Source organism: Arvicola amphibius, chromosome 4, assembly GCF_903992535.2.
Source record: "Arvicola amphibius chromosome 4, mArvAmp1.2, whole genome shotgun sequence".
NCBI lineage: Eukaryota > Metazoa > Chordata > Mammalia > Rodentia > Cricetidae > Arvicola > Arvicola amphibius.
The window spans coordinates 47,944,855-47,970,229 of NC_052050.1; the positions used below are offsets into that span (position 1 = coordinate 47,944,855).

The 25,375-nt window shown below is 52.8% G+C and overlaps 1 protein-coding gene across 2 annotated transcripts; it reads right to left on the bottom strand.

Annotated features, from left to right (window-relative positions):
* Positions 1-10,987: 10,987 nt before the first annotated feature.
* P2rx1 (purinergic receptor P2X 1) lies at positions 10,988-25,130 on the bottom strand. Of its 2 annotated transcripts, XM_038327752.2 has the most exons (12): positions 24,796-25,130; positions 16,385-16,532; positions 16,055-16,126; positions 15,589-15,658; positions 15,270-15,366; positions 14,889-14,969; positions 14,510-14,651; positions 12,563-12,690; positions 12,161-12,251; positions 11,732-11,797; positions 11,268-11,369; positions 10,988-11,121 (listed from the first exon to the last, which is right to left on the bottom strand). In XM_038327752.2, the coding sequence occupies exons 1-12, from the start codon at positions 24,930-24,932 to the stop codon at positions 11,056-11,058; spliced, it is 1,200 nt and encodes a 399-aa protein (XP_038183680.1). In that variant the 5' UTR covers positions 24,933-25,130; the 3' UTR covers positions 10,988-11,055. The 2 variants fall into 2 exon arrangements, 1 of the variants encoding a protein (XP_038183680.1); XR_005285119.1 differs by lacking the exon at positions 10,988-11,121 and having other exon boundaries at positions 11,290-11,369; positions 12,166-12,251.
* Positions 25,131-25,375: the final 245 nt, after the last annotated feature.

Below are 25,375 nucleotides of genomic sequence, written 5' to 3' on the forward strand. Positions count from 1 at the left end.
ACTCTAGTCCTCTCACTGTTTTTAAGATCATGTCCTGCGGTCTCAGGGCTCTGTCACCTCCTCTCACTATCTTCAAGACCCCAAGGCAAATCTGAGTCCTTGCCCCAGTAGAACTTCCAGCCCAGAGGAGGGTACAGTAGGGGCGGGTCTGCCACACAGGACACTAGTGCAGTTTCTGTATTCCTCCTGGTTTTTTTTTTTTTTCTTCCAGCCTGCCCATGTGACAAAATGTCCCTTATGGCTGCTCTGCTGGGGCCAAGGTGCTCCCGGGTCTGGCTTCGCACATAACCTTGTATCTACTTCAGCCTCCCGGGTCTGGCTTCACATATAACCTTGTATCTACTTCAGTCTCCCGGGTCTGGCTTCACAAATAACCTTGTATCTACTTCAGTCTCCCGGGTCTGGCTTCACAAATAACCTTGTATCTACTTCAGTCTCCCGGGTCTGGCTTCCCACATAACCTTGTATCTTCTTCAGCCTCCCGGGTCTGGCTTCACACATAACCTTGTATCTTCTTCAGTCTATGTCCCCAACCAGCTAAAACTTCTAGCAGTAGCCCTGGCTTGAGCCTCAAGTCAATCCCCAGCCTCAGGCCCACCCCTCACCGCAGCCATGACCCTTAGCTACAAACTTGCCCTGACTGAACTGACTTACTCTCAGACCAGGACAACCACGGCTGCCACAGCCCACATTGTGGCTCCACCTCCACCCAATGCTCCTTCCTGGGCCTCTCTGCATCTTCACAGAAAAGGAAGTAAGTGGACTCCTAAACCCCTGCCCTTCCGGTCTGTTGGTGACTTCCTCTATCCTGCCTGTAACTCAGAGAACACAGGTCCCATGGGTGCCATTCTCATTCTACTTCTGGCTTCCCATCCTTGACTGTGAACATTGTCAAAGTGCTAGGGCTGGCTGGGATGCCCTAGCCACCTCTGCTGCCAACGTACCACAGGTCTGGAGCAAGCCAGGCTTCCTCTTCTGTACTGTGGATGCTATGCCTCCCTAGCTGCCCTGGCTACCACTAGACTTGAAGGTAGACTGTAACAGGGCAAGGGTCAGGGCCTTTGCTTGGGACCGCATGTGCTGAGTGACGGGGAGCCAGGAAGCACCAGAGGCAGCAGAGCTGCTGCTGGCACGAACAAAGGAAGAGGGTGGGGGAACTTGTGTGGCTGGAACTCTGAGAAGCCTCCCTGGAACAGGTGAAGAGGGTGAGGGGGGCTTCAAGACTGAGAAGAGCCTCCTCCTGCACCCACTCTTCCATTCCCCAGGGGGCAGCCCTCGCCACCAGGTTCTAAGTACTGGGATTAGTTCTTCAGTCTGCTTTGTCTCCATAAGATCACTTGTGTCTTCAGCAGGGCCTGGCACAGAAGAGCTTGATAAATATTTGTTGAACACAAGTGGTCGTCATAGTGATCTCTACAGCCCTGCTCCCATTACATGGATGGGAAAGCAGCCTCAGTGAGGGAACCCCCATCAGCCTCAGGCAGCAGACACACCAGGGGATAGAAGACAGTCAGAGGTTCCTGCCCTCTGCTCTCAGGGGAGCCCCCAGCAGATAGAAACCACAGGCTGCCCTGAACCATAATATTTGCATATAATTTCCCTCAGGTGACAACTCCTAAAAGGTCACCTTCCTTCAGCTCCTTTCCCCCCCCATTCCTCAGATGGGGTAAAACTGACTCTGGGGTCACACAGCAAGTGGATGCGGAAGCCTTCCTGGGCCAGTCTAAGGACTATTACCTGGCTGGGCACCCAGGCGGGGATGCCCGGCTGCCCACTTCCTGGCTCTTAGAGGTGGAGAGGGCAGATGACTTGGGGTATTCCTCATTGGTGAAATGGGCGGCAAGGCAAGTCTCACACCCATGTGGTTGTGAGGTGTAGACTCACAAGCTCCAGAGAAGTGAGTTGTGATTGCATGGGATGAGCTGGGGCCCAGATGGATGCGAGGGTGGCAGTGGGAGGAGGTTGTGAGAGCTGACGTCAGACTCTCCATCCATGCCTCCCTCTTGCCTGGATCAAATTCAGGTGACTAAGCAGGGCTTGGCTAGAGGGAAGCAGCAGGGGAGGCCCAAAGTTCCTGCTGAGTGTCCGGAGACAGGGCCTTGTGCCTGGACTGTAGCTGTGTGCATGAGGGCCTGTGTCTGACCCAGAGAGAACTTACGGGAAGAGGCTGGGGGCTTTTCATACTTATACTGCAGATCTGCTCCTAGGAGTACATCTGTGCAGACAAGAAGTGTTCTCTCTCTCTCTCTCTCTCTCTCTCTCTCTCTCTCTCTCTCTCTCTCTCTCTCTTTCTCTCTCTCTCTCTCTCTCTGCGCTCCTTTTACTAGTTGATCATGTGCACTCTGTCCCTGTAGACCTGCACAGATACGTGGAGCCAGGGCCAGGGGAGCTGGACTCCAGAGGTCAATTCTGGATTTCCCCACAAGATCACCTGTCCCACAAGCCTGGGACCGGTGATGGTTTGTAAGACTGGTCTGAGGGTCCACTCCTCCTTGGGGCTAACCCAATGGGTCTTCTCAAGCCCCGCCCCCCACAAACTAAAGCCTTGAGAATGCTTTGCAGAAGTCGACTCAGCAGATAAACAGGGGTCAAGCGGATAAACAGAAGGATGGACAGACAGGCTGAGACGGAGGCCCAGTCCCAGGGCACAGACTCTTGTTGGCAGGAGAGGGGGTCTCTCTACTGGCCTAGAGAACAGTCCCAGTCCCAGGCCCTCCCTCATTAGGCAAAGTTCAAATCTTGTTCTCCCAGATGGAAGCTGTGTGGCCTGGGTTAGAACACTGACCTTTTGTTTTTATTTTTATTTTGGTTTTTTGAGACAGGCTTTATCCGTGTAGGCCTGACTGTCCTAGAACTCACTCCGTAGGCGGGGATGGCCTTGAATTCAGAGATCCACCTGCCTCTGCCTCCCGAGTGCTGGGATGAAAGGCCTGCAACCACGCTGGGCTAGGACACTGCGCTTGAAGCATCAGTTTTCTCACAGGTGAATAAGACAGACAGTTACTGTCCTGCCTTCTCGGGGAGCCCTAGGAGGGAGAGGATGCAGCTGTGGACACAGAAGCAGTTTGTGCCCGAGTAATTATGTGGCTAGAATGTGTGTGTATCTGGAAGCAACTCAGAATGAGTCCTACTTTACCAAACACAACCCACTTTAGGTGCCTGGCTCCAGACTGACCTGGCTCCGGTTTCTCCTCCAAGCTGCACCCCACCCTCCAAGTGTCTGCCACTCCCATGGACACAAGCCCTTGGCTTCAGAAGCCCACTTCATCTGACCTCCTTCTGAGGACATGCCCCATCCTTCAACAGAGGTCAGAAGAGGAAAGAGCAAGGAAACCCTGCTGTCACTCACAATGGTTCAAGCAGCTCTATCTACGGTAACTTCAGAGACCAGTGACTTCAGATCTCATTCTGGGTTCTGCTAGAATGTTCCAGAGCCAGGCTAAACCAGGGACCAATTACCATCCAGGCAGAAGATGAGCAGCCCTGATCAGCAAAGGACTAGTATCGGGGGAGGGGAATGCAAGAAGGTAGTAGCCATGTGGGCTCCACACCAAAGTGGTCCTGACATCTCAGCAACGGCTCACTGTAGCCTGTTTATGCTTCCAGCAAGGGTCTGATGGAGCTGGCAATGGTGCCCTCTGCAGCTCCCGCCCCCGCCTTGGATGACTCAGTCCCCTTGAGGGAGACCCAAGAGTCTGGTGCCAAGTCATGCTCAAGGATGCCTGCTGTGAGGATGGCCCTCCCACTACCTCTGGGGATCCCCAAACACCCAGGTGGGCTCATGCCTCCCTCTCTGCAGCTGTCCTCAAGGGCATCACTCGACCCACCTGTGGAAACTGACATCTGTGGGTCTCCTCTTCTATGCCAGTTCTGAGCCTCCACCCTCTTTCCAGAGAGTTCCTCCTCTCCCTGTCCCCGGGTGGCTCAGCTCCATCAGGGACCCATCCAGCTCAGCATCATCCCTGTACTGTTTATCCTCCTCTCCCCCATCACAGAAGTGGGGACACCATTCCTTGAACTCTCATAGAGCCTGAGCCATAATGGCAAGAGTCTCTGAGGGATTACTTCCTCCTTCTCTCCCTCTCAGCCCCCCCACCTCCTGCAGCACCCACTCTCCACTCTGGTTGCATCCCACCACTTCAAGCTTCCCAAGCTGAAGGCTCTGTGTCACCAGGCCTTCGCACAAGCTGTGCCTTCTGCCAGGAACACACCTCCCTTGGCTTCACGGCCTGAAGACCAGATCAGACATCACCTCCTTTGAGACGCCTCTTTGATCTCCCCACTGCTGGCTAGATGAGCTCACTAAGTTGAACCCCTTAAACAGCACAGATTTGGAGATAACACAGTCAGACTCTGACTTCTACTGCCCTTTCACTACTCTCTGGGGTCTCCCTACCCCCGATCGTATCCCACTCTCCCCTCCACACCAGTTGCTATTGGGAGGATATCTAGCATGCAAATGTGTTCGGAGTTTGCCCGTAGTTTATCAGGGGCCTCGGAATCTGGGGAACAGACAGGAACACCGACTACTGACATGCAAATCCAGACTCATACATTCCTGCCACAATTATTCATTGGCTATCTGCTTTAGAGGTACTAGGAGATAAACCAGTGAACCCAAATGACAAAGTCCCTGCTCTCACCATTTGCTTTCTAGCAGAGTAAGGAAGCAACAAATAAGAATACTAGTAATGAATTATGATAGAGTACGTGGAACACTCTGGGGAGACAGCTATTGCAACAAGACAGCAGGAATAAGACAATGGGGGACATTATTGATTGAGTGCAGGAAGGATATGTTTTCAGATGCAAGATCTAAGCAGCTATGAAGGGGCAAGGCAGTAAACAGTGTGGACATCTGGGGAAGAGACAGAGGGACTGGCCCATACAAGCAAGCACCATGAGGTGGGAAGGTGCTTGCTCTGTGTGAAGAGGTCCTTGATGGAGAGGTCCATTTACACTGGCCTGGGGGGGGATTTCTTGGAGGGGGTGACGCTGAAGTTCCTTTTTGACCACTGAGCAGGATTGGGAGCATTCACTCTATGCCTAAGAGAGATCCCTTCCCAAAGTGGGACTCAGGGCTTGGTGTGGGGCTGGGCAGGACTTTGTAGACAGAAACCAAAAGGCTCACAACACCATAGGAGTCTTAAGCAGCGAAGCTGTTAAGTTGGATGAGGTTTAAGATGAGCCCCACTCCTGCTGGGAGGATTGAGGGTGGAGAGACCAAAGAGCAAGTAGTGGGGTCCCTGAAGTGTGTGGGTCTAGAACAGTCTGACCTGTGCACAGAGTGTGTTGGGTGGAGGAGGCAAGGATGTGCAGGAGGCCTGGCCTCTTCCTTTTCCCCGGGGTTTTCAAGGACACAAGCTGTGTGTTTCTCTCACATCCTGAACCTGGCCAAGGCAAAGAGGCACTCACTGGAACACAGTCCTGGAACCCAGGGCATGTGACAGAGAGCTAGCTCTGCTCATTCTGCAACACCCTCAACACAAGCACACACCCCTTCCCTGACATATGTAACCCATGTCCTCGTGACCTGTGCTCATACACCACTCCATCCTGAAACGCACCCCCCACCTCCACAGGCACACTCTTGTGTCCACGTGACGCACGCACAACCGCCTCCAAACACCACACACAGCTCCCCGTGCACGTGTGCACCTTCGGAGCACCAATCCTCTGCCCACCAGAATCAGAAGCCGCAGCGCCCGCCTCCGCCACCCTCAACCAGGGAACAACTACGCAGCAGCTGAAGTCGCTCGCCGCATCCGTCCCATTCATTACCCCGCCCCCAGCTCTCCACGGAAGACTCACGGGAGGTCCGTGGGAGGAGCGCTCCGCCGAGATCCACACGTGGGTGCACCCGTCCAGGCCCACTCCGCATAGACACGGCCTCCACCCAGAGCCGGGGCCCGGGGCACCGTGAGCGGGGCTCCTATGCAGTCCCGCAGACAGCATCTGCTGAAGGGACGTAGGTGGCCGAGCGCCTGCATAGCTGGCTTAGGCAGATGCAGGCTCAGGGAGTCACCCCGCAGACTTGGCCCTGGAGACACAGTGGGGATCGCTGCACGCTAGGTCCAGGCTGCCCACGTAGACGCGGCCTCGCAGACCACCCCTCTACAACACGCTCGCTGCACAGAGAGGCTCAGCCGTTCGCACCCCAGTTTCCCATTCCAAGTCTCTGCCGCCGATCCCTACCTCGGCACCTCGCGACAGTCTCCACGGTGGGCGCCAGGCTCGCTCCCGCGGCGCGCGCCCCGCCCTGCCCTCCTCGCCGGGCTGGGATCGCCCCGCTCAACCCGCCGGCGCCGCGGCTCCAGGCAGCGCTTGCTCCCCCCGCCCGCCGCCGCGCCGGCCCACTATCATAGGCTGCGCCGTGCAGGCCCTGCAGCGCTGTCCAATCAGAGCCCGGTCCTCCCGCCCAATGATGGAGGGGGCGGGGTCTTGACGGGCGGGAGGCGGCGGCTCGGGAGGGGCCCTGCGGCTGGGCCCCGACGCGTCACGCCCCCGGCGCCCGCAGACAGGCCGGCTAAGGGAACCCGAAATCCCTCGGGCCAAGTCGTGGGCCCCTCAGCCTGGTTTGAAGCGTGCGGGGTGCTTTTCCTCGAGTCTTCAATCCTGTGTCCTGGCCTGTAGAGGCAAGAGCATCCCTCCCTCGGGGGACGAGGCCCGGTGCGTACCCGGGATCGGATAGGCGGAGGCTGAGCAAGAAGGGCCTGGAGTTGAGTGTTCTGGGGTAGGGAGAACCAGGAGGAGGGAGGTCCGGCAGAGTGCTGGAGTAGGGTGGCACTCAGGTTTGGGGAAGAGCAGGAGACAACAAGCCCCTATCTGGGCTTGATGGAATGGGAAAGAAGCCGGCAGGACCAAGAGGCCTTGGCTGTGGTTGTGACTCTGTCCCTCAGATTCCTGGTTCAATCTTGCTGTTAGTCTCTTTGAGAACCCCACATCACTGTTTGCCTCAAACCCAGGCCCATATTGTTGTCTCCAACTTGGTCTCCCTGTGTCCCTGTCTCCAGCTGGAGTTCAAAACCGGGAGTTTCCTGAAACCTACCTGTGTAGCAGGTTTTTCTGACCCAACCAGCCTAGCACAAGGCTCTACCATACCGCCTCTTAAAGATCCCTAAAGTCTATCTACATCTCTCCACCTCCTGCCCCTCCCCGAGCTCGACCACTGGTCATGTCTCCCCTTGACTAATACAGCAGTCTTTCCCTGGCCTCTCACCCCGTCCGGTCTCACTTCCCACTGGCCTTTCTGGGCCAGGTAGGACAGGTTTTCAGAAACATCAGACAGCTGTCCGGTCTCACTTCCCACTGGCCTTTCTGGGCCAGGTAGGACAGGTTTTCAGAAACATCAGACAGCTGTCTCCTAGGATTTTCCACTGGTCCCACTACCTTGCGTATAGGTCCCCACAAGCCCTCCTTGGCTCGCTTCTCACCACCAGCCTGCCTAACCCCTACTTGTCTTTTGGGGCTCAATGCTTCTGCCGCTAGGAAACCTTCCCATGTCCTCCTGGATACCCAGAATGGTCAGCAGCCCTTCTTTGATCTCAAGAGTTCCTACGGAAAGATTCAGGTGAAGAAGTGTTGAGACCGGGAAGCCCCAGGAGGATTGGAGGATTGGATCTATAGGGCAGGAATTCAGGAAAGGGCTGGGTCAAAAACATTTACTTTTTCTCAGTGTTGGAGACTGAATCCAGGGCTCCCTGCATATTAAGCAAGTGTGCTACTGCTGAGCTACACCTCAATATCAAGGAGGCAGTTTTGAGGGTCTTCAAGGGCCCACAGTCATAAGCAGAGCCACAGGAAGGATGAAGCAGATCAACTAAAACAAGGCCAAGAGCAAAACACTTGTCCCAAGGAGAATCAAAATTCTGACCTGCGCAACAAAAATTTCACACGTAAGCCTTGAGAAACAGTTCCCGGTGGATATGATGGCTCTATTCCACAAAGACCTCCCAGATGTGACTCCCTCCACCCCCTGCACCAGCTAGCTCTGGAGATGGCCTTTGCCCTCGTGGTTCTGAATGGAGGCCAGAGCTCCAGTTATCACACACCCCAGGTTTTAGAATGGAGAAAAACAACAAAGGATCAGCACTATTTTTAAAATTATTTATTCTATATGGATAAATGTTTTGTCTGCATGTATGTATGTATGTGTGCCTGTGTGTGCCTGTGTACTGGGAACTGAACCTGGGTCTTCTGCAAGAACAGCTCTTAACACCACTGAGCCAACTCTTCAGCTCAGTTCTTTCTTAAAGAAAGTGCCCAGAAAGTGCCACAGAACATTCCCCCATACATTCCACTACTTCAGATTTTGTCACATGACCAGACCCAGTCGCAAGAGATAGAACATGGAAACGCAACCTCCATTATAGGCAGCCACATGCCCAACCAAGGAGCAAGCATTGTCCCACCAAGACTGTGTGTGTGTGTGTGTGTGTGTGTGTGTGTGTCCTGAGACAATGAATGCTCGTGTGTACCCGGCACTGTCCTAGGCACTTCACTTATATCTCTCTTACCCCAACCCTAGCAGAGGTTGCAGTACCCCTAATGCACAGGGGACTCTTGGAGAGAGGCCACTTGCCAAGGGCACAGGGTGAGAGCTGCAAGAGGCCTTCTTCCACAACACTCCAGGCCTGCCAGGAAGTCAGGAGAGGCTGCACTGGGCACCACTATAAGGAACCTTTGAATAATTGTTAAACGCAAGCCCAAAGGTCCCTGTGGAGTCCTCATCGAGGACTCTGCTAGTGACCTTAGCAAGGGCATTGGCAAGTGATGGGGGTGGAGGCTAGTTGCAGACAAGGATGAACTGGTCTTTCTGGAAGGGTGGCAGTGAAGAGGGAGTAGGCTGGTCTGCAGCAGAACCTGAGCCAGAGGGAGGCAAGAGACGAAAACACGCAGGGCACAGGGCGAGAGAGAGGACGCCACCCTGGCTGGAGGTATCTGGGCTAGTTGGATCCTTTTTTCTGCCACTCAGGGGGAAAGAGACAGGAGACACAGGCTTTGGGAGCTGGGAAGGAGGAGGGTGGAAGGTTCTCGTCTGGGGAAGGTGGCAGAAAGCCAAGGTCTGAGAGAACAACTGGCCCATGCTGCCCACTCTGCTAGCCACTGGCTTCATAGAGCTATTTTGGTGAATTAAAAGTAAGAACTAGATTTGGTGCTGAGTTCCTATGATTTTAGCATTTGAGAAGCTAAAACAAGAGGATCATGAATTTCAGACCAGCTTGAGCCACATAAATTGTTTAAAACTGTTTAAAAAACATTAAAAAGGCTGGGTTTTGGCGCGCGCCTTTAATCTCAGCACCCAGGAGGCAGAGACAGGCAGATCTCTGTGAGTTCAAGGTCAGACTGGTCTATAAGAGCTAATTCCAGGACAGGCTCCAAAGCTACAGAGAAACCCTGTCTCAAAAAACAAAACAACAACAACAACAAAAACATTAAAAAGTGAAATGACTCCAAGTATTTATTGGCTACCTTGGCAAGTGGCCACCACATTGAACAGTACAGATCCATCAGTATAAGAAATTATGCGGTTCAGAAATTGTGCCATTCAAACTGGTCTAGACAGAGCAAGGTAGGGGTACTCAGAGCCCCTGGCTGGCTGTGAGCCCAGGCTAGAAGGCATGTCCACATGGAGCCTTTTCCCCTCTCCAGCCATAAGCCTCCCTTCCTTTGTAGAAGTGCCCCCAAATCTCACTCCTGGAACAACAAGCCTCTCTCAACCTTATTTGCTTCTGGGGTGCTCAACTGCCCTGCAGCCAGGAGAAGAGCTTCCTCAGGATATGGAAGAGTGCTGGTGCCCTGTCCTGTGTGGAGATGGGGCTCAGGGACAGCTGTGAGCTCCCTGACCCAGCTAGGCTCAGGCACCCCTCACCAGCCTGCCCACAGGAATCTCAGAAGCTCAGCTCAACTGTGTCTCACAGGTGAGCACTCTGAACTTCAGAAGGGTTTGAAAGGAAAGCAAAGAAGACAGAAATTTGTCCTCATTTCTTTTTTTATTGTGCCCCACCCCTTGCCTCCTCAGCCTTCATGTTCCAACCAAGCCGGGCAAGCCGTGGAAGCTGGGTCTGGGCCACAGGCAAGGAGCCAGGATTCATCGGGCTTACACCTCCACCCGAGGTAGCTGAGTAAGGTTCTGTGAGTGGCAGGGCTGTCCTGGCCTGACTCCCCCAGTAAGGAGCATTGTCCTATGGGGGTGACACTGTATGGAGACCATGTGTCCCTGCCTGGGGGTGTAGGTGTGTTCAGATGGCTGCACTTGCAGTACCCAAGCTGTTCCAACCCACAGCGGGGGCGGAGAGTTGTATGTGCAGGGGGCGTGTGCACCTGGGGGCTTGTGAATTCCTGTGTGGCACACTACACACTTGCTGGGGTGTTTGAGACCCTGCCCAATGCCTACACCTGCCAGTTGGTGCTGACCCAGGGCTGATTGGGAGCTTAAGAGCCAGAAAGCTCCAGGAGAGCCATTCTTAAGCCACAGGCACAAAGTGGCCTGTGTCTCTGTTTTTAGGTGGGATGTGTGCCAGGCACCTGCACTGTTGCTGAGCCTCCCGGGGAATTCCTTTGGAACTTCTTTCAATGGAAAGCAGCCTCTGCTATCCAGTTTGGTAGCCGTGGGCCACATGTGTCCACTTAGCTAGGTCAACTGAGGCATGTTTTTTTATTATATTTTAATTAATTTAAGTTCAAATTGTCACATCTGGCTAGTGGCTTCCACATGGAAGAGCATAAATCTAGGCAGGTGAGGCCCTGGGATGGACAGTGAGATCCTGAGACGTTGTCACAAAGCTAGGGCATAGGTGTGTGAGGAGCCCAACCATATGGACCCAGAGTGGCTGAAACAGGAGGGGGCATCCCTCAGCAGGGGAAGTGTGGAATTGGGCCCAGAGCTCTAAACTGCAGTGTCTTGCCCGTCTCCACTCTGAACTGGGGGTGGGGGGGGAGACTTGGTGTCTGTCTGGTAGGAAAGCCCCTGGGAATGGTCTCTGCCCTGGCTCAAAGCCACTGGCCCTAGCTGGAAGCCACACACTGAGTCAAATCGAGAACCCAAGGCTGAGGTCAGGAGGTCCTCATGTTCTCCTGCAGGCCCAGAGTGGAGCTGGTGGCCGCGGGGTCACGTTCACCCTGTGTATGCAATGTGGGAATGCAAGTCAGGCCCCAGAAGTCCCGGCCTGCAGCGCCAAGTCCTGCAGGACAGAGCCTGCCAATGCAGATACACAAGCTTGAGGTCTTTGAAGAGTCCTGCTCAAGAAGTTCAAAAGTTCTCTTACCTCCCCAGGCCCCATGTCCTCAGCATACTTGAACTTCTTCTGCTTGTAGTAGTGCCTCTTGGGCAGGATGTGGAGCAATAAGAGGTCACAAAGAACTGTGGCCTGAAGACAGGGAGAGCAGGGGTGGAGAATGGGAATCCAGGGCAGATATCGACCTTGCATATCCCACAGTGGTCCCTGCTGACTGTGGTCCTGGCTGAATCCTGCCACTCCAGACCCCAGTTTCCTGAAGACAGGATAAGGTGCTCCAAATCCCTCCTGGGACCAAGTCAATGCCACCCCACCTCTCTCTTACCTCTGAGCCTCAGTTTCCCCAGGTACACGGTAGGTCTAAGGTGGTGGGGAAAACAGCTGCTGCCTCAATAATGATGGGCACCTATGGTCTTATTTTGGGGTTCTGCTACTGAATGTAGAAGCAGAGAGGCTGAAACCCAGTCCAGCAAACATGTGCGCCCAGCACTTACCACTCCAAAGATGCCGATCCCAGAGCCGATGGTAGTCATAGTGGGGATGATGTCAAACTTCCCGGCCTGGTGGCAGGGCCCAGGGGAGAACCGGGTCAACAGAAGGGTCCCAGCTAGAAAAGGTCAAGCCCTGCCCCCTCAACTCTAAAGTCTCCCCACTGCCTATGGTCCAGCGCTTTGGCTCTCCCAAGAGCCAGCTCCTGGTCAGTAAACCTGGGCTTTGTCTCTGGCTTTGCTTCCCCGGACCCAAGGAGATGGTAGGGGAGCCATGTCAGTGGCTCGAAGCCGGGACAGAGTCATCCCCCATGTCCATGGTCATTTGAAGCAGATCTCTGAACACAACCATCCCATTCCACTTTGTATCTGAAACAACAGACATCCAAAGCAGGAAGGTGTCTTGGTGGCCATCCCTTCACATGGAACACCTACCTTACCATTCACGAGGATGTCAAAACGAATCCCAAACACCTTGAAGAGGTGACGACGGTTTGTCCCATTCTGCACAAAATGTCTGGCAAACCTGGCAGGGGTGGTAGGAGACAGTGGTAAAGCCATTTTGAGTGCCAGAGTATTAGGAAGAGGCCCTCCAGCATTACCCAAGGAGAATAACTAAGTCTCCTTCCACTCAGCCCTTTCCTGACTCCCACCAGGCAGACCTCCAAGAAGCCGAGACCTAGGGCTGGGGAACTCAAGCCTTTTAAGTCATGTTTCCTGCTGGCTTCCTATTTGACAATTCACACAGGTTGGATGCCATTCAGGGTCATCTGGTCCCCTCTGGGACCATTTGTCGACCTGTGGCATTCCAGAAATAGGCAGGAGACTGTCAGGTACCTGAAGTTGAAGCCTGGAGACAGATTTTTCTCCCCATACAGACCATGGAACTGGTAGATGGGTTTGCAGTGCCGCACGTGCCAATCCAGGTCACACTCCCAGTCGATGGTGATGCCAACCACCCCACCCTGCCAAGGACACAAGCACACAAGATCTGGGCTCAGGAGTATAAAACGCCTGTCTAGATGGGCAAGATGGCTTCATGAGTTTAAAAGAGCAAACAATCAAACAACAACAAAACCGTCTCACAGCTGGTGCCTGCCCTCTCTCTGAAAGAATGTTTGACATTATTTATTAATTTTGTGTGTAGATAAATTCACCCTTGTGGACAGTATGACTTTGGAGGGCCAAGGACAACTTGCAAGGGTAGACTTTCTCCTTCTACCATGTAAGACCAGGGAGTAAACTCAAATCATTAGGCTATCAAGTGCTTTTAACTGCTGAGCCATCTTCCAGTTCCTTAGTTTCTTGAGATTGGGCATTACTGTGTAGCCTAGGCTGGCCTTGAACTCCTTATCCTCCTGCATTTGCCTCCTGTGTGCTGGGATCGCAGGTGTGTGCTAGCGCACCTGGCTTGTCATATGTGTATTCTGCGTGATTACTTATTGACCTCTCTCCTCTAAGACTGACTGTCAGGTCCAAGGGGACAGAGCCATCTGGCTCTCGTCACTGATTCTCAGTTCCTGGCTCAAGTCACAGTGGTGTGGGAGACAAGCAAGCAGCCTTTGAACTAGATATCTGGGAAGAAAACACTTCAGAAAGTGAAGTAAGCAGGAAACAGGACTCAGGTGGGTGACTCAGGCCGAGAGTGGAGAGGTGATCAGAGAAGTGGGCAGGGAGTTGAGCGGCTCAGCATGGAGGCAGGAACAGAGATCCCCACACTCAGTGGGTAAGGGCAGGTGTGGGTTCTAGAAACAGGGTGGATTGTAAATCCCGATAACCCTATAGGGTCAGACAGAGGCGTGAACACCCACAGTTAACCACTGTCTGGCTGCTTCCACCTCCATGTAGCTCTGCAAAGCAAACACCTGCAGACTTCTGTCATACACAAGTGTGTCGTGAGTGGGGCTTGTTGGTGACCTCACAGAAAAGGAGCGGGTTGCCATCCCCGCATAGGCAGCTGCAGGAGCAAGCACAAGAAGGACCGGCAAGCACAGGACAGAGTGCCCCATGCCGGGCAGAGCTGAAGCGCTCACTTGCAGGTGTGTGCTCATTTGAGCCTCACAGCACCGCCATGGGAATGGCGCTATCAGTGTCTTCGGTGGAGTTCTCAGACCCGCTGAACTAAGGGACCCATCTGAGGGCACACTCTGGTTGGGAGGCAGAGCAGGATTTGGATCCAGAGCCTTGCAAAGGGACTGTGGTCTTGGAATCCAGGGACATGTGAAGCCCTGAGTTCCATCCCCACCACAGGAAAACATGAAGTAGCCAGGTGATTTTAGGCTATGGTACAGCTCGGGGCTAGGGGATACTACTGAACATGCATGAGGCCCATCCTCAGCAGAAAAAAATAATTAAAAAATAAACTGGGCATGGTGACACACTCCTGTGCCCTTCATTATGTAGGCAGATGCAGGGGGATTAGGAGTTTGGGGCTAACCTAGGCTACAGAGGGAGACCCTGACTCCAAACAACAAAAAGGAAGAGGGGGGAGAAGGAAGGGAGGGAGGTAGGAAGGAAGGTAGAGGGGAAGGGAGGGAGGGAGGGAGGACCACTGAGCATCCAGATAATGCTGTCTGCCCACATCTCTTTATTTTCAGCACCTCCTCCATGGCGGGATCAGACCAGGCCCTGCAGAGGACCCCCAGGGGCTCTGGTACTAGAGCACAGTCCCATGCACACACACGCTGTGCCAGGGAGGTTTGGGAGGCAGGATGGGGCTGGCAGGTATGTATTATGACCCTGAGCTGTATTCTCCTTGCTGGCACAACCCCATCCCATCCTTACATTCACAGCCAGGCTGCGGAAGTCCTGGCCTGACTCTTGCACCACATATCCAAGGCTGAAGACTGGGCACAGTGGATGCAGGGTCTTGTGGTAGAGGCATTTCTTCATGTAGGTGTTATTCACCTCCTCTACCAGGTTGCGCCTGTGTGGAAGGCATGGGTAGCAGCCATGTGCCAGCTGGGAGGGTGCTCACTCCACTCAGCTCTTAGGACCCTCAAGAATTCTAGAATATCCCCCCCCTCCCAAACCGTCAGCCTCCAGGAGGTCTGCCAAGGCTGCTGCCTCCGGAGTGCAAGCAGCTGGAATGGAGGGAGACTGTACTGAGAGCAGCTGCAGCTGCTTCAAGCCACCTGCACCTCTGCCTTCCTTTCCCACGAACCTGTTGACCTTGAAGCGTGGAAAGCTGATGCTGTTCTTGATGAAGAGGGTGAAGTTCTCAGCCTCACGGAGAAGAGCAGGTCTGGGGGAACAGCACTCACTCAGTGCCCCTCCCCAAGAGTGTTTGCATGGCTGAAAGGGCTTAGCAAATAGCAGGGAACACAGGGGCTTCCCTGTAGCATGCATTGATGTGTGGTGGGGTTAGGGTGGCCACACTCCAGATGGGGCATGGGCTTACAGGCCCCTAGATCAGGGAGACTCTTTGGCCTGGATAGGGTGAGGGATGGGATCAGAAATATAAAGATCCCATTCTTACCAGATCCAGATGTCTGTGGGTCAGGACCCTATCTCTAGCTCCCTGGAAGGACAGGACATCAGTTACCTTGGGATCCTGTCATCCACCTCCACAGGACACCAGCCAAAGATCTCACAGGTCTTCACCGTGCTATTGAAGGGCACGCATTTGCCTGTGCGAATACCTGTAGCAAGAGAGCAGCCTCTGAGGTCCCACTGCATGGTGGACTTCTGCAGCAACCTCTGGGGTCCCACCTCATGGTGGACTTCTGCAGCATGGGAGCCAAGAGCCAGGATGAGAGCAGGATAGACTCTCTCGGTGGGGAACAGTTTGGAGAGATGTGGAGCACAGAGAGGAAGACACAGGCAACGTGGTTGTGGAGGTGACAGGAAGGGGCTGGTCTTACCTTGGGCCTTCCTTTCTGCTTTTCCCGGAGTGCACCCATTGTCCTCCCGGCATATGCCACCTTCTGGGTTCTGGGGGATGGGAGAAGTGCTGGCCCCAGACCCTGTGATGTGGTCCTAGGGAGGACCCTGTCCTGCCCCCACCCCCAGGGCCACAGTGTAGACATGGAGCAAAATCTCAGATTCTGTGACAGACCCCTGCTCCCAGCCTCCTTCTCCCACACTTATCCTAGGTTTCTGTCCAGTTGCTGAGTGCTGGTGTCTGCTGGCAGGGGGCTGGAGGTTGGGACGGAAAGGCACAATGCCCAGCAATGGCACTAACAGTGGCTGACGGTTATTTTGTGTGACTCTCTGCCCAACATTACATCATAACCTCATCAGAAAGCTCGTCCCACATCACCACCAAGGCCCAAGGGATTCCCTTATGTTATCTTCCCTGTGGGTCCAGGAGAGGGGCTGAGTCCTCACCTCTGCACAATAGCCTTGAGCCTGCTGAGGGGTCATGATGAAATTGGTCATAACTACAAAGGAGCTGTCACCCTGGAAGTGAAGGGCAGGGAGATGACAGGCAGAGTTGGTAGAACAGCCCCAAGCACCTAAACACTGCCCCAACAGGGCTCTGGAGCCCATCTGACGCCCAGCAGACACCATACCCCATGGCATCACTGTGAAGGGAAAGAACTAGTCTCACAGTAAGAGAGACTGAGGCCCGGAGAGCAGGAAGCTGGCCTGGCCCTTCAGGAAGCCTTGAGTCACGGCTTGTAGGTGGGAGGATGGTGCAGGCCTGAGCCAACTCACCTGGGCTGGGAAGACATAGTCAGCCACATCCCAGACCTGGGGTCCCAGGCCCTGGAGCTGGGTCACAGCCAGGCCCTTGAGCTTCACAGATACACTGCTGATGAGGCCACCTGAAGTCTGGTATCCCTTTTCATAGACAAACACCCACCTGTCGGGTCCGGGGAAGACGGGAGTTAGGATTCTGTACAGTGTTGGGCTGGACATCCAAGGATACAAGTGATTGTGAGAGCCTCTGTCCTTTCTGGCATCATCTGGACCACCTCTTGTTCTCCTCAGATGTTTCTGAGCTTTGGCTCCCAAGTAGTTTCCGGGAGGCAGGCCAGCCTTGCCCGTCGCCCCCTGCTGGCCTGTGTCTAAATCCCACCACTACAACTCTTGCCATGGTGGTCAATCCGTGCAGCTACTGACTGACTGTCCCTCCTAATCCTCCTGCTCCCCAGAGCTGTATGTCAGGGCCAACCAGCCAGTTCTTGACCCAGTGCTCCTTCCCAACACCCATTTCTTCCTACACAACTTCCAGCAAAGTGTGAAGACTGCCCAGGAGTCTGGCTTTCTCTCCCAGCCAGCCCTGCTCCTCAGTGCTGTGAGGTTTGGAGTGGGTCCTTCCTCTTCCTTATCTATAAAACAGGAACAACATTAGTACTCGTTTATGTTAAGCGAGTTTGTGCAGAGACGTTGCTTAGGCTGTGGGCTGGCACCTAGCAAAAGCTGTGTTGAATTCGTCTGTCATTACTGGGTAGAAAGTGGGAAGGAGAACAGTGGGGATGAGAGAGAAGCCAGGATATGGGGCTAAAGGCCATAACCTTCCCTTCTGCAGCCTCCAGCCCCTTCCCTCAGGCTGCTGTGTACGTGACTCAGGTTTAATCCAGGAAGTTCAGTGGGACTCACTTCACTACCTGGGATGGGCATATGACCAAGGCATATCAATCAATGTCCTGCCTCTCTAGCACAAGTAATGAGTCTAATTGCCATTAGAAGAGTGTCAATAGCAAAGCCAGATCCTTTTTTCCCTCCTGGGATTTACTAGGAAAGAAACTTCCACTGTGCTGGGTGGCTAAGCAAGGAGGCTGTGAGGTCAACACTGCTGTTAGCCATTTTTGCCATCTCTAAGGACCAGCCTGAGGATGGAGCCAGGAGATGGAGAGGACCAGATTCCTAACCATGTTGCTGCAGCTCCTTGGGAGAGGAAAAAACTTCTGGGCTTTACTAGAACATGAGCCAATGAAGTCACTTCCATTGTGAGAACGAGCTTAGGTTTCATGTCTGTTGCTTACGCTGGCAGTTTTGTGTCTCACATCTCAGAAGAAATGGTTGGAGTAGATTCAAGGTGTGTTGCCCACCGGCACATGAACGGTAGCCCTCCCGAGGGAGAAGACCGTAGGTGAATATGCTCTGCTCCCTCCGTCCTCTGCCTTACCTAGACAATGATCACCAAGCCATCTCCTCTGGGGACAAGGTTCTCCAGGCCTTAGTCCCAGGGTCACTGTCACTTCCCTGTCCTGGGTCATAGGGAAGGAGCCCTGTGGCAACTGAAGCCTCTCCCCTCCAAAAGCCTGCTTTGGAACCCGGCCCTCTTCCAAGCCAAAGTGTGGTCACTGCTGCCCCCTGCAGCCCACAAACAGCAACAGGCGGCGCACAACAAAGGTCCAAGTTCTGAGGCTGCCCGCTGGTAACCCCTCAGGGAGAGGGGTTCCCCATCCCCATGGTCCCTTTCTGCAGTCAGGCCTCTGTCTTGTACCCCAGCTTAAAGGGGCTGCTATAGAAGAGGGGCTTGTTGCTATGGAGGAGGGATTTGTTGCTATGGAGGAGGGGCTTGTTGCACACTCTGAGCCCTCCCCCTCCACCCCCCCCCCAAGCTACCGGTTTCCTCTTCACACCTCTGTCCTCAGAACCTCAATTTCTCTTTGCCCAATAGCAATAGGTCACACAATAGGTAGAGAAACTGAAGTCCCTACACACTCCTTTCCCAAAGGTCAGAAGTCAAACAGGGGTGATCCAGGGCTGGAGGCCTCCCTGCAGACCCAGAGTTGTGCAGTGCTGGGTGTGTCTCCCCAGAGTTCCTCTCCTGCCTCAGCTGTGGGTTGGGATCAATACAATTTCTGGGCTTTGTCTACCCTTGGGGCTTCTGGTCTTGGCAGGTCAAAAGGAAATGTCAAATCTGGTATTTGTGACCTCTGCCCTGGTAATAATAGCTTTGGCATGCCAGCAGCAGGCCTGTCATTCCAAAGCCATGTCTTTTCTAAAAAAGATTTTATTTTTAACTGTGTACTTATGTGTTATGGGGTGGTGGAGTTGAACACTTGACTATAGATAGCCATGCAGACCAAGAGAAGACATTGAATCTTGTGGAACCAGAATTGTAGGCGAGTATGAGCTGCCTGCCTGACCTCGGTGCTGCGAACTGGACTTAGTTCACTACAAGAGTGGTACACACTTTCAACTACTGAGCATCTCCCCCAAAGCCATGTCTTGTCCTGGTCTTACGGTTTCTACTCTGGGAAGGCCATCAAAGAGGTCTGAGGTCAAAGACACCAGCATCTTCTGAGGCCCCTCCTCTTCCAGGGATGACCCTTACCAGTCTCTTCACCTCCTCTGGGACTCCCTTCTCCAGTGGTCCCTGGGAAAGGGACATACAGTGAAGTGGCCATGTTTAAGTACTAGACTTGCCTTTCGCCACATGTATGACTTCAGACTAGAGACTGAACTCTGAGCCCCAACTTCCTCAGTTAAACAGAGGATGCTCCCACTCAACAAATCCTTAACAAGGTTGTGTACTCAAGACACATAAAAATGAAAATCTCTCATCAAATCCTCCCTGTTCCTCTGGGAGGGCAGAGCTCTGGGTGAGCTGTCACAGGTACACTTGTCCCAAGATCCACCTCCAATCGGTGGTCTGCCTCTACAACCCAGTCCTATACATTTAGCCACTCAATAAACGCGTGTGCATCAAGCCCACCTTTGGAGTTGGTCATTGTTCCCAACACTAAAACTACAGAAGTGAGCAAACCCCAGGAGCCTGCCTTCAAGAAGTCTGAACAGACTGTTGGCATCTCTGGTTGCTTGGTGTGCTGGCTGATGTTGTCACCTTGATTGCATCTGGAGTCACCTGGGAGACTCACCTCAGGACATGCCCACAGAGAATTAACCAAGAGGGGAAGTTAACTCAGAACGAGAAGTGCCTTTCAACAGGCCAGAGATAAAGAGGTCAGAGGAAAAGCTGTGTGGTCTGCCTGCGTTCACTTCCTCCTGGAGTCTGTGTCTCCTGCTGCAGCTGTGGCCATCCTGATGAAGCCTTTATCAGCGTAGAGGGACTAGTGACCCTCCAGGAATCTCCCAGTACCACAGTACCACATTGGAACCCTGAGGTATTTAGTTTCATGGACTGGTCAGCTATCAGACTCACATTCTCTTCAGCATGCAGATAGCCATTATTACACTCCCTGACCTGTATCTATTGTGTAGTGACGACTGCTCCTCCTTCCCCTCCTCCTCCCCCTCCTCCTCCTCTTCCCCCTGTCCCTGTCCTCCTCTTCCCCATCCTCCTTCTCTTCCCCATCCTCCTTCTCTTCCCCCTCCTCCTCCTCTTCTTCTCCTTCTCCTACTCCTTCTCCTTCTCCTTCTTCTTCTTCTTGTCATTTTTTGAGACAGGCTTTCTCTATGCAATGGTCCTGGATGCCCTGGAACTCACTTTGTAGACCAGGCTGGCCTCGAACTCAGAGATTTGCCTGCTTCTGCCTCCCAAGTCCTGGGATTAAAGACTTGCACCACCACTGCCCTGCTTAGGGACTCCCCTTCTATGCTACACATACTTTCTGTCAGTGCTGTTCCTGTAGAGGACCCTTCCTAGTACAAATCTGGGTACTGAGGAATGGGGCCATTGCTTTGATAAGCCTGATCATGTAAACCTTGGGTCTTTGTGGGAAGTTTAGAGCTGTGGGCTAGAGAAACCCTTGAATGTTGTAACCAGAGCTTAATAGGTCATTCTGATGGGAATTTAGGAGACAAGAAAGCTAAGAAAAATGCAGACAGTAGGGGGGCCCAGATCAGGAGGTCTCACTGGAACAAAAGCTCTTTCAGGAACTGGGCCATCTGAGTCATTCATGTTCTATACTGGCATAGAATCCGGCCTCATTCTGCCTCTGTCCTGAGAACTTGAATGAGGCTAAATTCAAAAGTAATAAAGTGAATTGTTTGGAGAGGAAGTTGGGTTTGATGTTTGGGCGGTTCAAGACAAGCTTCTGTACATCTCAGCTTGGCCTCAAATTCACTATGTTGCCTAGAACAACCTTGAGCTTCTGCCTCCACCTGCTAAGTTCTAGGACGCACCTCCTTGTGTATGTGTCTGGGGACCCAACGCAGGGCGTTGTGCATGCAAATGAACTACATCCCCAGCCCTGGCAGTGGACAGTTCAAGGGAGGTTTTACCCAGCAGGGGACATCCACCCTGAATGTGGGCAGCACCGTGCAGCAAACTGAATGTAAAAGAGAAAGCAAGTGGAATCCCGTATTTTATGCTTCCTGACTGTGGGGCCAGGGAGACAGGTTACCCCATACTCCTGCTGCCACTGCCAGAGCTGCTCTCATTACCATCATGATAGACGTGTCCTCAAACCACGAGCCAAAATAATCTCTTCTATCTTTATCTGCTTTTGTCACAGCTACAAGAGAGGTGACCAATATATTTGGGGACCCACATCTGCCTTCCACACCAGACATCTTGAAGGTATCTCCGATTCTATAAGACTGTAGTTCCGCAAAACTTTGAACTTGGGATTTCCCTGATCCCACTACTAGATATAAGCCTTGGAGAAAAAAATGTGTCCACCAAAGTACTGGTACACAAACACTCAGGGGAGCAATGCTTCTAGGAGCCAAAAAGTAGAAACAGCCTAAAATGTCCAACCACAGATACTCTAATAAAACGTGATGAATCAACACATGGATTATTATTTAGTCATAAAAGCATTGGGTTACACATTACAACAAACATGGCAAGTAAAAGAAGCCAGATACATGCTGAGAGGTGGTGGTGCTCACCTTTAATCGCAGCACTTAGGAGGCAGAGGCAGGTGGATCTCTGTGAGTTCAAGACAAGCCTGGTCTATGAGAGCTAGTTCCAGGACAGCGAGGACTGTTACACAGAGAAACCTTTTCCTGAAAAACCATAAAAAGGAAAAAAAAGCCAGATACAAAAAAGGCTCATGGTGTATGGTTCTATTTATAGGAAATATCCAGAACAGGCAAGGCAAGTTGTGAGGAGGAGAAAGAGGGCTGATTGCTAAGGGATACAATGTTTCTTTTTAGAGTGATGAAAATGTAATTAGAAGTGATAATTATGCAACCTTGTGAATAATAATGACCACAAACTTGTGAGGTTTTGTTTGTTTTGAGACAGTATCATCTTGTACTCCAGACTGGCTTGGAACTCACCATGTAGCCCAGGTTAACCTGGAATTCATGAGATGATTGCCCCAGACTACTGAGTGCTGGGATTATAGGTAAATAATCCACCTACCATGCCTGATCCAGTCAGAATTGTGTGTGTGTGTGTGTGTGTGTGTGTGTGTGTGTGTGTAGCTCAATGGTAGAGAGTGTTCTTAGCATGCTCAAGGCCTTGGATCTAATCTCTAGCATCAAATAAATGAAAGACAAGTTAATTCAAAGAGTAGATATTAAGGTATTTGAAGTCAGCCTCATGTAAGTTCCAGTCACCAGTGAAAAAATTAAACTGAAGCCAGGCATGGTAGTATACACTTTTAATCCAAGCACTTGGGAGGCAGATGCAGGTGGATGTCTGTGAGTTTGAGGCCAGCTTGGTCTACATAATGAGTTCCAGAAGAGCCAGGGATATGTAGAGAGACCTTGTCTCAGAAAACAAACAAATAAAAATTTCAACTTGACCAATTCTTAAAAAAAAAAAAAAACTGGGTCTCCTGTCTCTCTCCGTAGCTAGATTGGCCCACTTGAAATCACACAACAGAGTTCGTTCCCTGTGTCCCCTTTGCTTTCCAGTAAGAGGTTTAGAACAGTCTGTCTCATAGATCGACCCCTCCACTTGGAGCATTTAATCTGTGACTGACTTCACCTTCATCTGGGTCATCAGAGGCTCTGCCTTCTGGAATTTCTTACTTCCCCCTTGCCTCAGAATTACAGGAAGAACATGGCCAATAGAGCCCACAGCCTAAGCTTCCCTTCTCTAAGCCCATTCCAGGTCTTGGCATCTCAGCCTGTCTGTCTGTCTGTCTGTCTGTCTGTCTGTCTGTCTGACTGACTGACTTCCTAAGTCTCAAGGCTGCTTTCATCATCTGTCCCTCTCCAACTCCATGCTGCCCATTTCCAACATGGACTTCACTATCTGGTGCCCAGAGACTGAATCTCTTGGTCGCCCCTCCCTGCCCACCCCCAGCCTCCCACCGGACCAGACAATCAGACAAACATCTAGGAAAGAGGAGGTTCCTTAGAGCAAAGCCCTTCCCTTCACAAAGAAGAGCATGGTCCTCTCCAGCTGTTGTCCTATGTTAACAATTGGGAAACTGGGAGTCTTATCTGTCGGGGTCAGTGTAGCATCAGGAAGGAGCCAGATGAGGGCGACAGAGACAGACGAGCCACAGCCAGCGCTAGTAAGCGCTCCAGTGGGCAGGGAAGCCTGGGTTTGGGGACCTGAAGACCTTGCCTTGGGCTCTGCAGTATGAATCCGGCATTTTAGTGAGACTAGTTACAACCATCATCTCTGTTACCCTCACCTCTCACACCAACAAGGGATACATCCACTTGAAAATGGTGGATCATCCTGGGCCAGAAGAAAGGAAAGAAGGAGGGTGAGGTTCCTGTCACTGGAGGTACGTATCACAGCTGGGGGGCAGTTGGGACTCATCTTACGGCAGGGCTGGGGTAGGTTGACTGCCCCTTCTATTCTGACGGCCAGGAACTGTTCACAGCTACGGCTCTGAAAACACAGTAGAGAATCCTTGGGCCCTGAGAAGGGATAAACCTTTTTGGTCTCCCTAGGTGAGACTGAGCCTGAGTAGCGACTTCTCTTTCCTGGAGGAAGTAGAAATAAGTTAATGGTGGACCTTGAGGCTCCTTTTGTGCTCCACACGGGGCCAATGATGCCCATTAGGAAGCACCTTAGAAACCTTGTTGGGGTGGGAAGAGAGAGAGCAGAGCAAAGCCCCAGGGCTAAGGCTGATTTGCCCTGTGACCTGGAAATTCCAGGGCTCCTCTCCGGGCCTTAGTTTTCCTTTCAAGCTTTACCAAATTGATTTGTGAGCAAGAAGGGGACAGAGCCCGAAAAGCAACAGAAGGGTCCTGGCCTTGGCTACATCTGGCCAGCTCTGAATCTTGGGAGACCAATAGGCAGAATGAAAGCTGTTCTGGGTGCTAGACACTCCCAGGGGGCCAACATTACATGGGTAACTCTTCAGATCCTTAGTCTCAGTCTCCCAAATGGGAATGTACAGAGTCCTCAGAACCACACAGCAGAGCCAGGGCGGGGTGCTGGGTGTTGGCAGGCTTTCATCAGCGTCCAACCCTTTTAGTGACCCCAGGGTCTCTAGGGGCTCTTTTCAGCATGACTGTGAGTAAACACGATGCCCTTTACATGTGACGCTTCAGACACCTAGCTACCTCACACCCAGGACAGAGACACAGCCATATGCATGCACATCCAGCAACAGGTGCATAAAGTCATTGGTACATGCCTAGACATACAGGACATAGGTAGGATACAGGTGCATCCGCATGACACTGTGACATTAGCCCACACAACATACATGCACATGCAAGATCTGCTAGGTGTGTTAGCTTCCAAGACAACCAGACTGAACTTTAAAATGTGGCCTTTGCATGGTTCCCAGGCTAACCAGTTTGGCTGACCCTGTGCCCAGGAAGGAGATGTCACACTTAAGAACGGAGACTACCTCCTGCTTCAAGCCTCCATCTAGTTGCTGAGTGTTCAGAATCCAAGGGTCTTTCAGGTCCCAGATTCCTGGATACCCCAGCCTGTCCCTCATTCAGACTGGAGAGACGGGAGCAGAGCCTACCTTCTGGCTAGTAAAATGGGGGGTGCCTTGTCTCACTAGCTGCATGTGGGAAGCTGGAGGTGAAAGGGGCTCTTGCAGTACGCACCACTCACTCACTGACTGGAAAGGACCCTTCCAATGTCCCTTCCTCAGGACCCACAATGGCATTGCCTCTTGTTCACCATGCACCCAGAGCAGTGTGTCCCACCCGCCTCAGTGTCTCCGTCTTGACAGTAGGTTAAAGGGCCTATTCTTTCCTGATAGCACGGAGGCTCATCAGGAGGGCTTTCCAGGAGAGACAAGGGGCTAGTCAGTACCCCAGAGTTCAGAGGATCGGCACATGTAGAGGACTGGTGCCCAAAGGGCGGTGAGGAGGGCACTTAGACTCACCCAATGACGTAGACCAGAACCACCAACTGGATCAGACGGAAAATGACTCCCACCTTCTTGTTTCGCACCAGCACCATCCGGGGAGTGTCATACTCAAAGAAGAAGGCTGACAGCTCATCCTGCAGCCGTCGTGCCATGGTGGGCCAGGAGGGGCCCACACGGCCTCTGTGGTCAAGGGCAGGCCAGCATTTGTCTCCACAGCTATAGCAGTGGAGTGACTGGAGACTTCTCAGTCCCTTAAGAACAGAGCAGGGCAGGTGGAGCCAGAGGCCAGGAGACAGGGGTTAGTTGGTGGGTCTGGGTCTGGGTTGGGAGGGAAAACCCTGGGTGATCAGAACAGCTTTTGGTTGCTGGCAGGCAGTGGAGTACTGGCCAGTGGTGCCCGTGAAATAAATTCCCAAAGATAGACAGAGGTGGAGCCAGTGGGGCCACCCAGGCCCAGCCCCACTGCCCCTCTAGGCTCCGCCTGGGCCCCCTCTGAGCCTCCGGAAACAGGAGCTGCTGGCCGGAAACCACCATGTCTACCAGTCACAGGGGAGAGATAAAGCCACAGGCTACCCCCACTTTGAGAACTTGACAG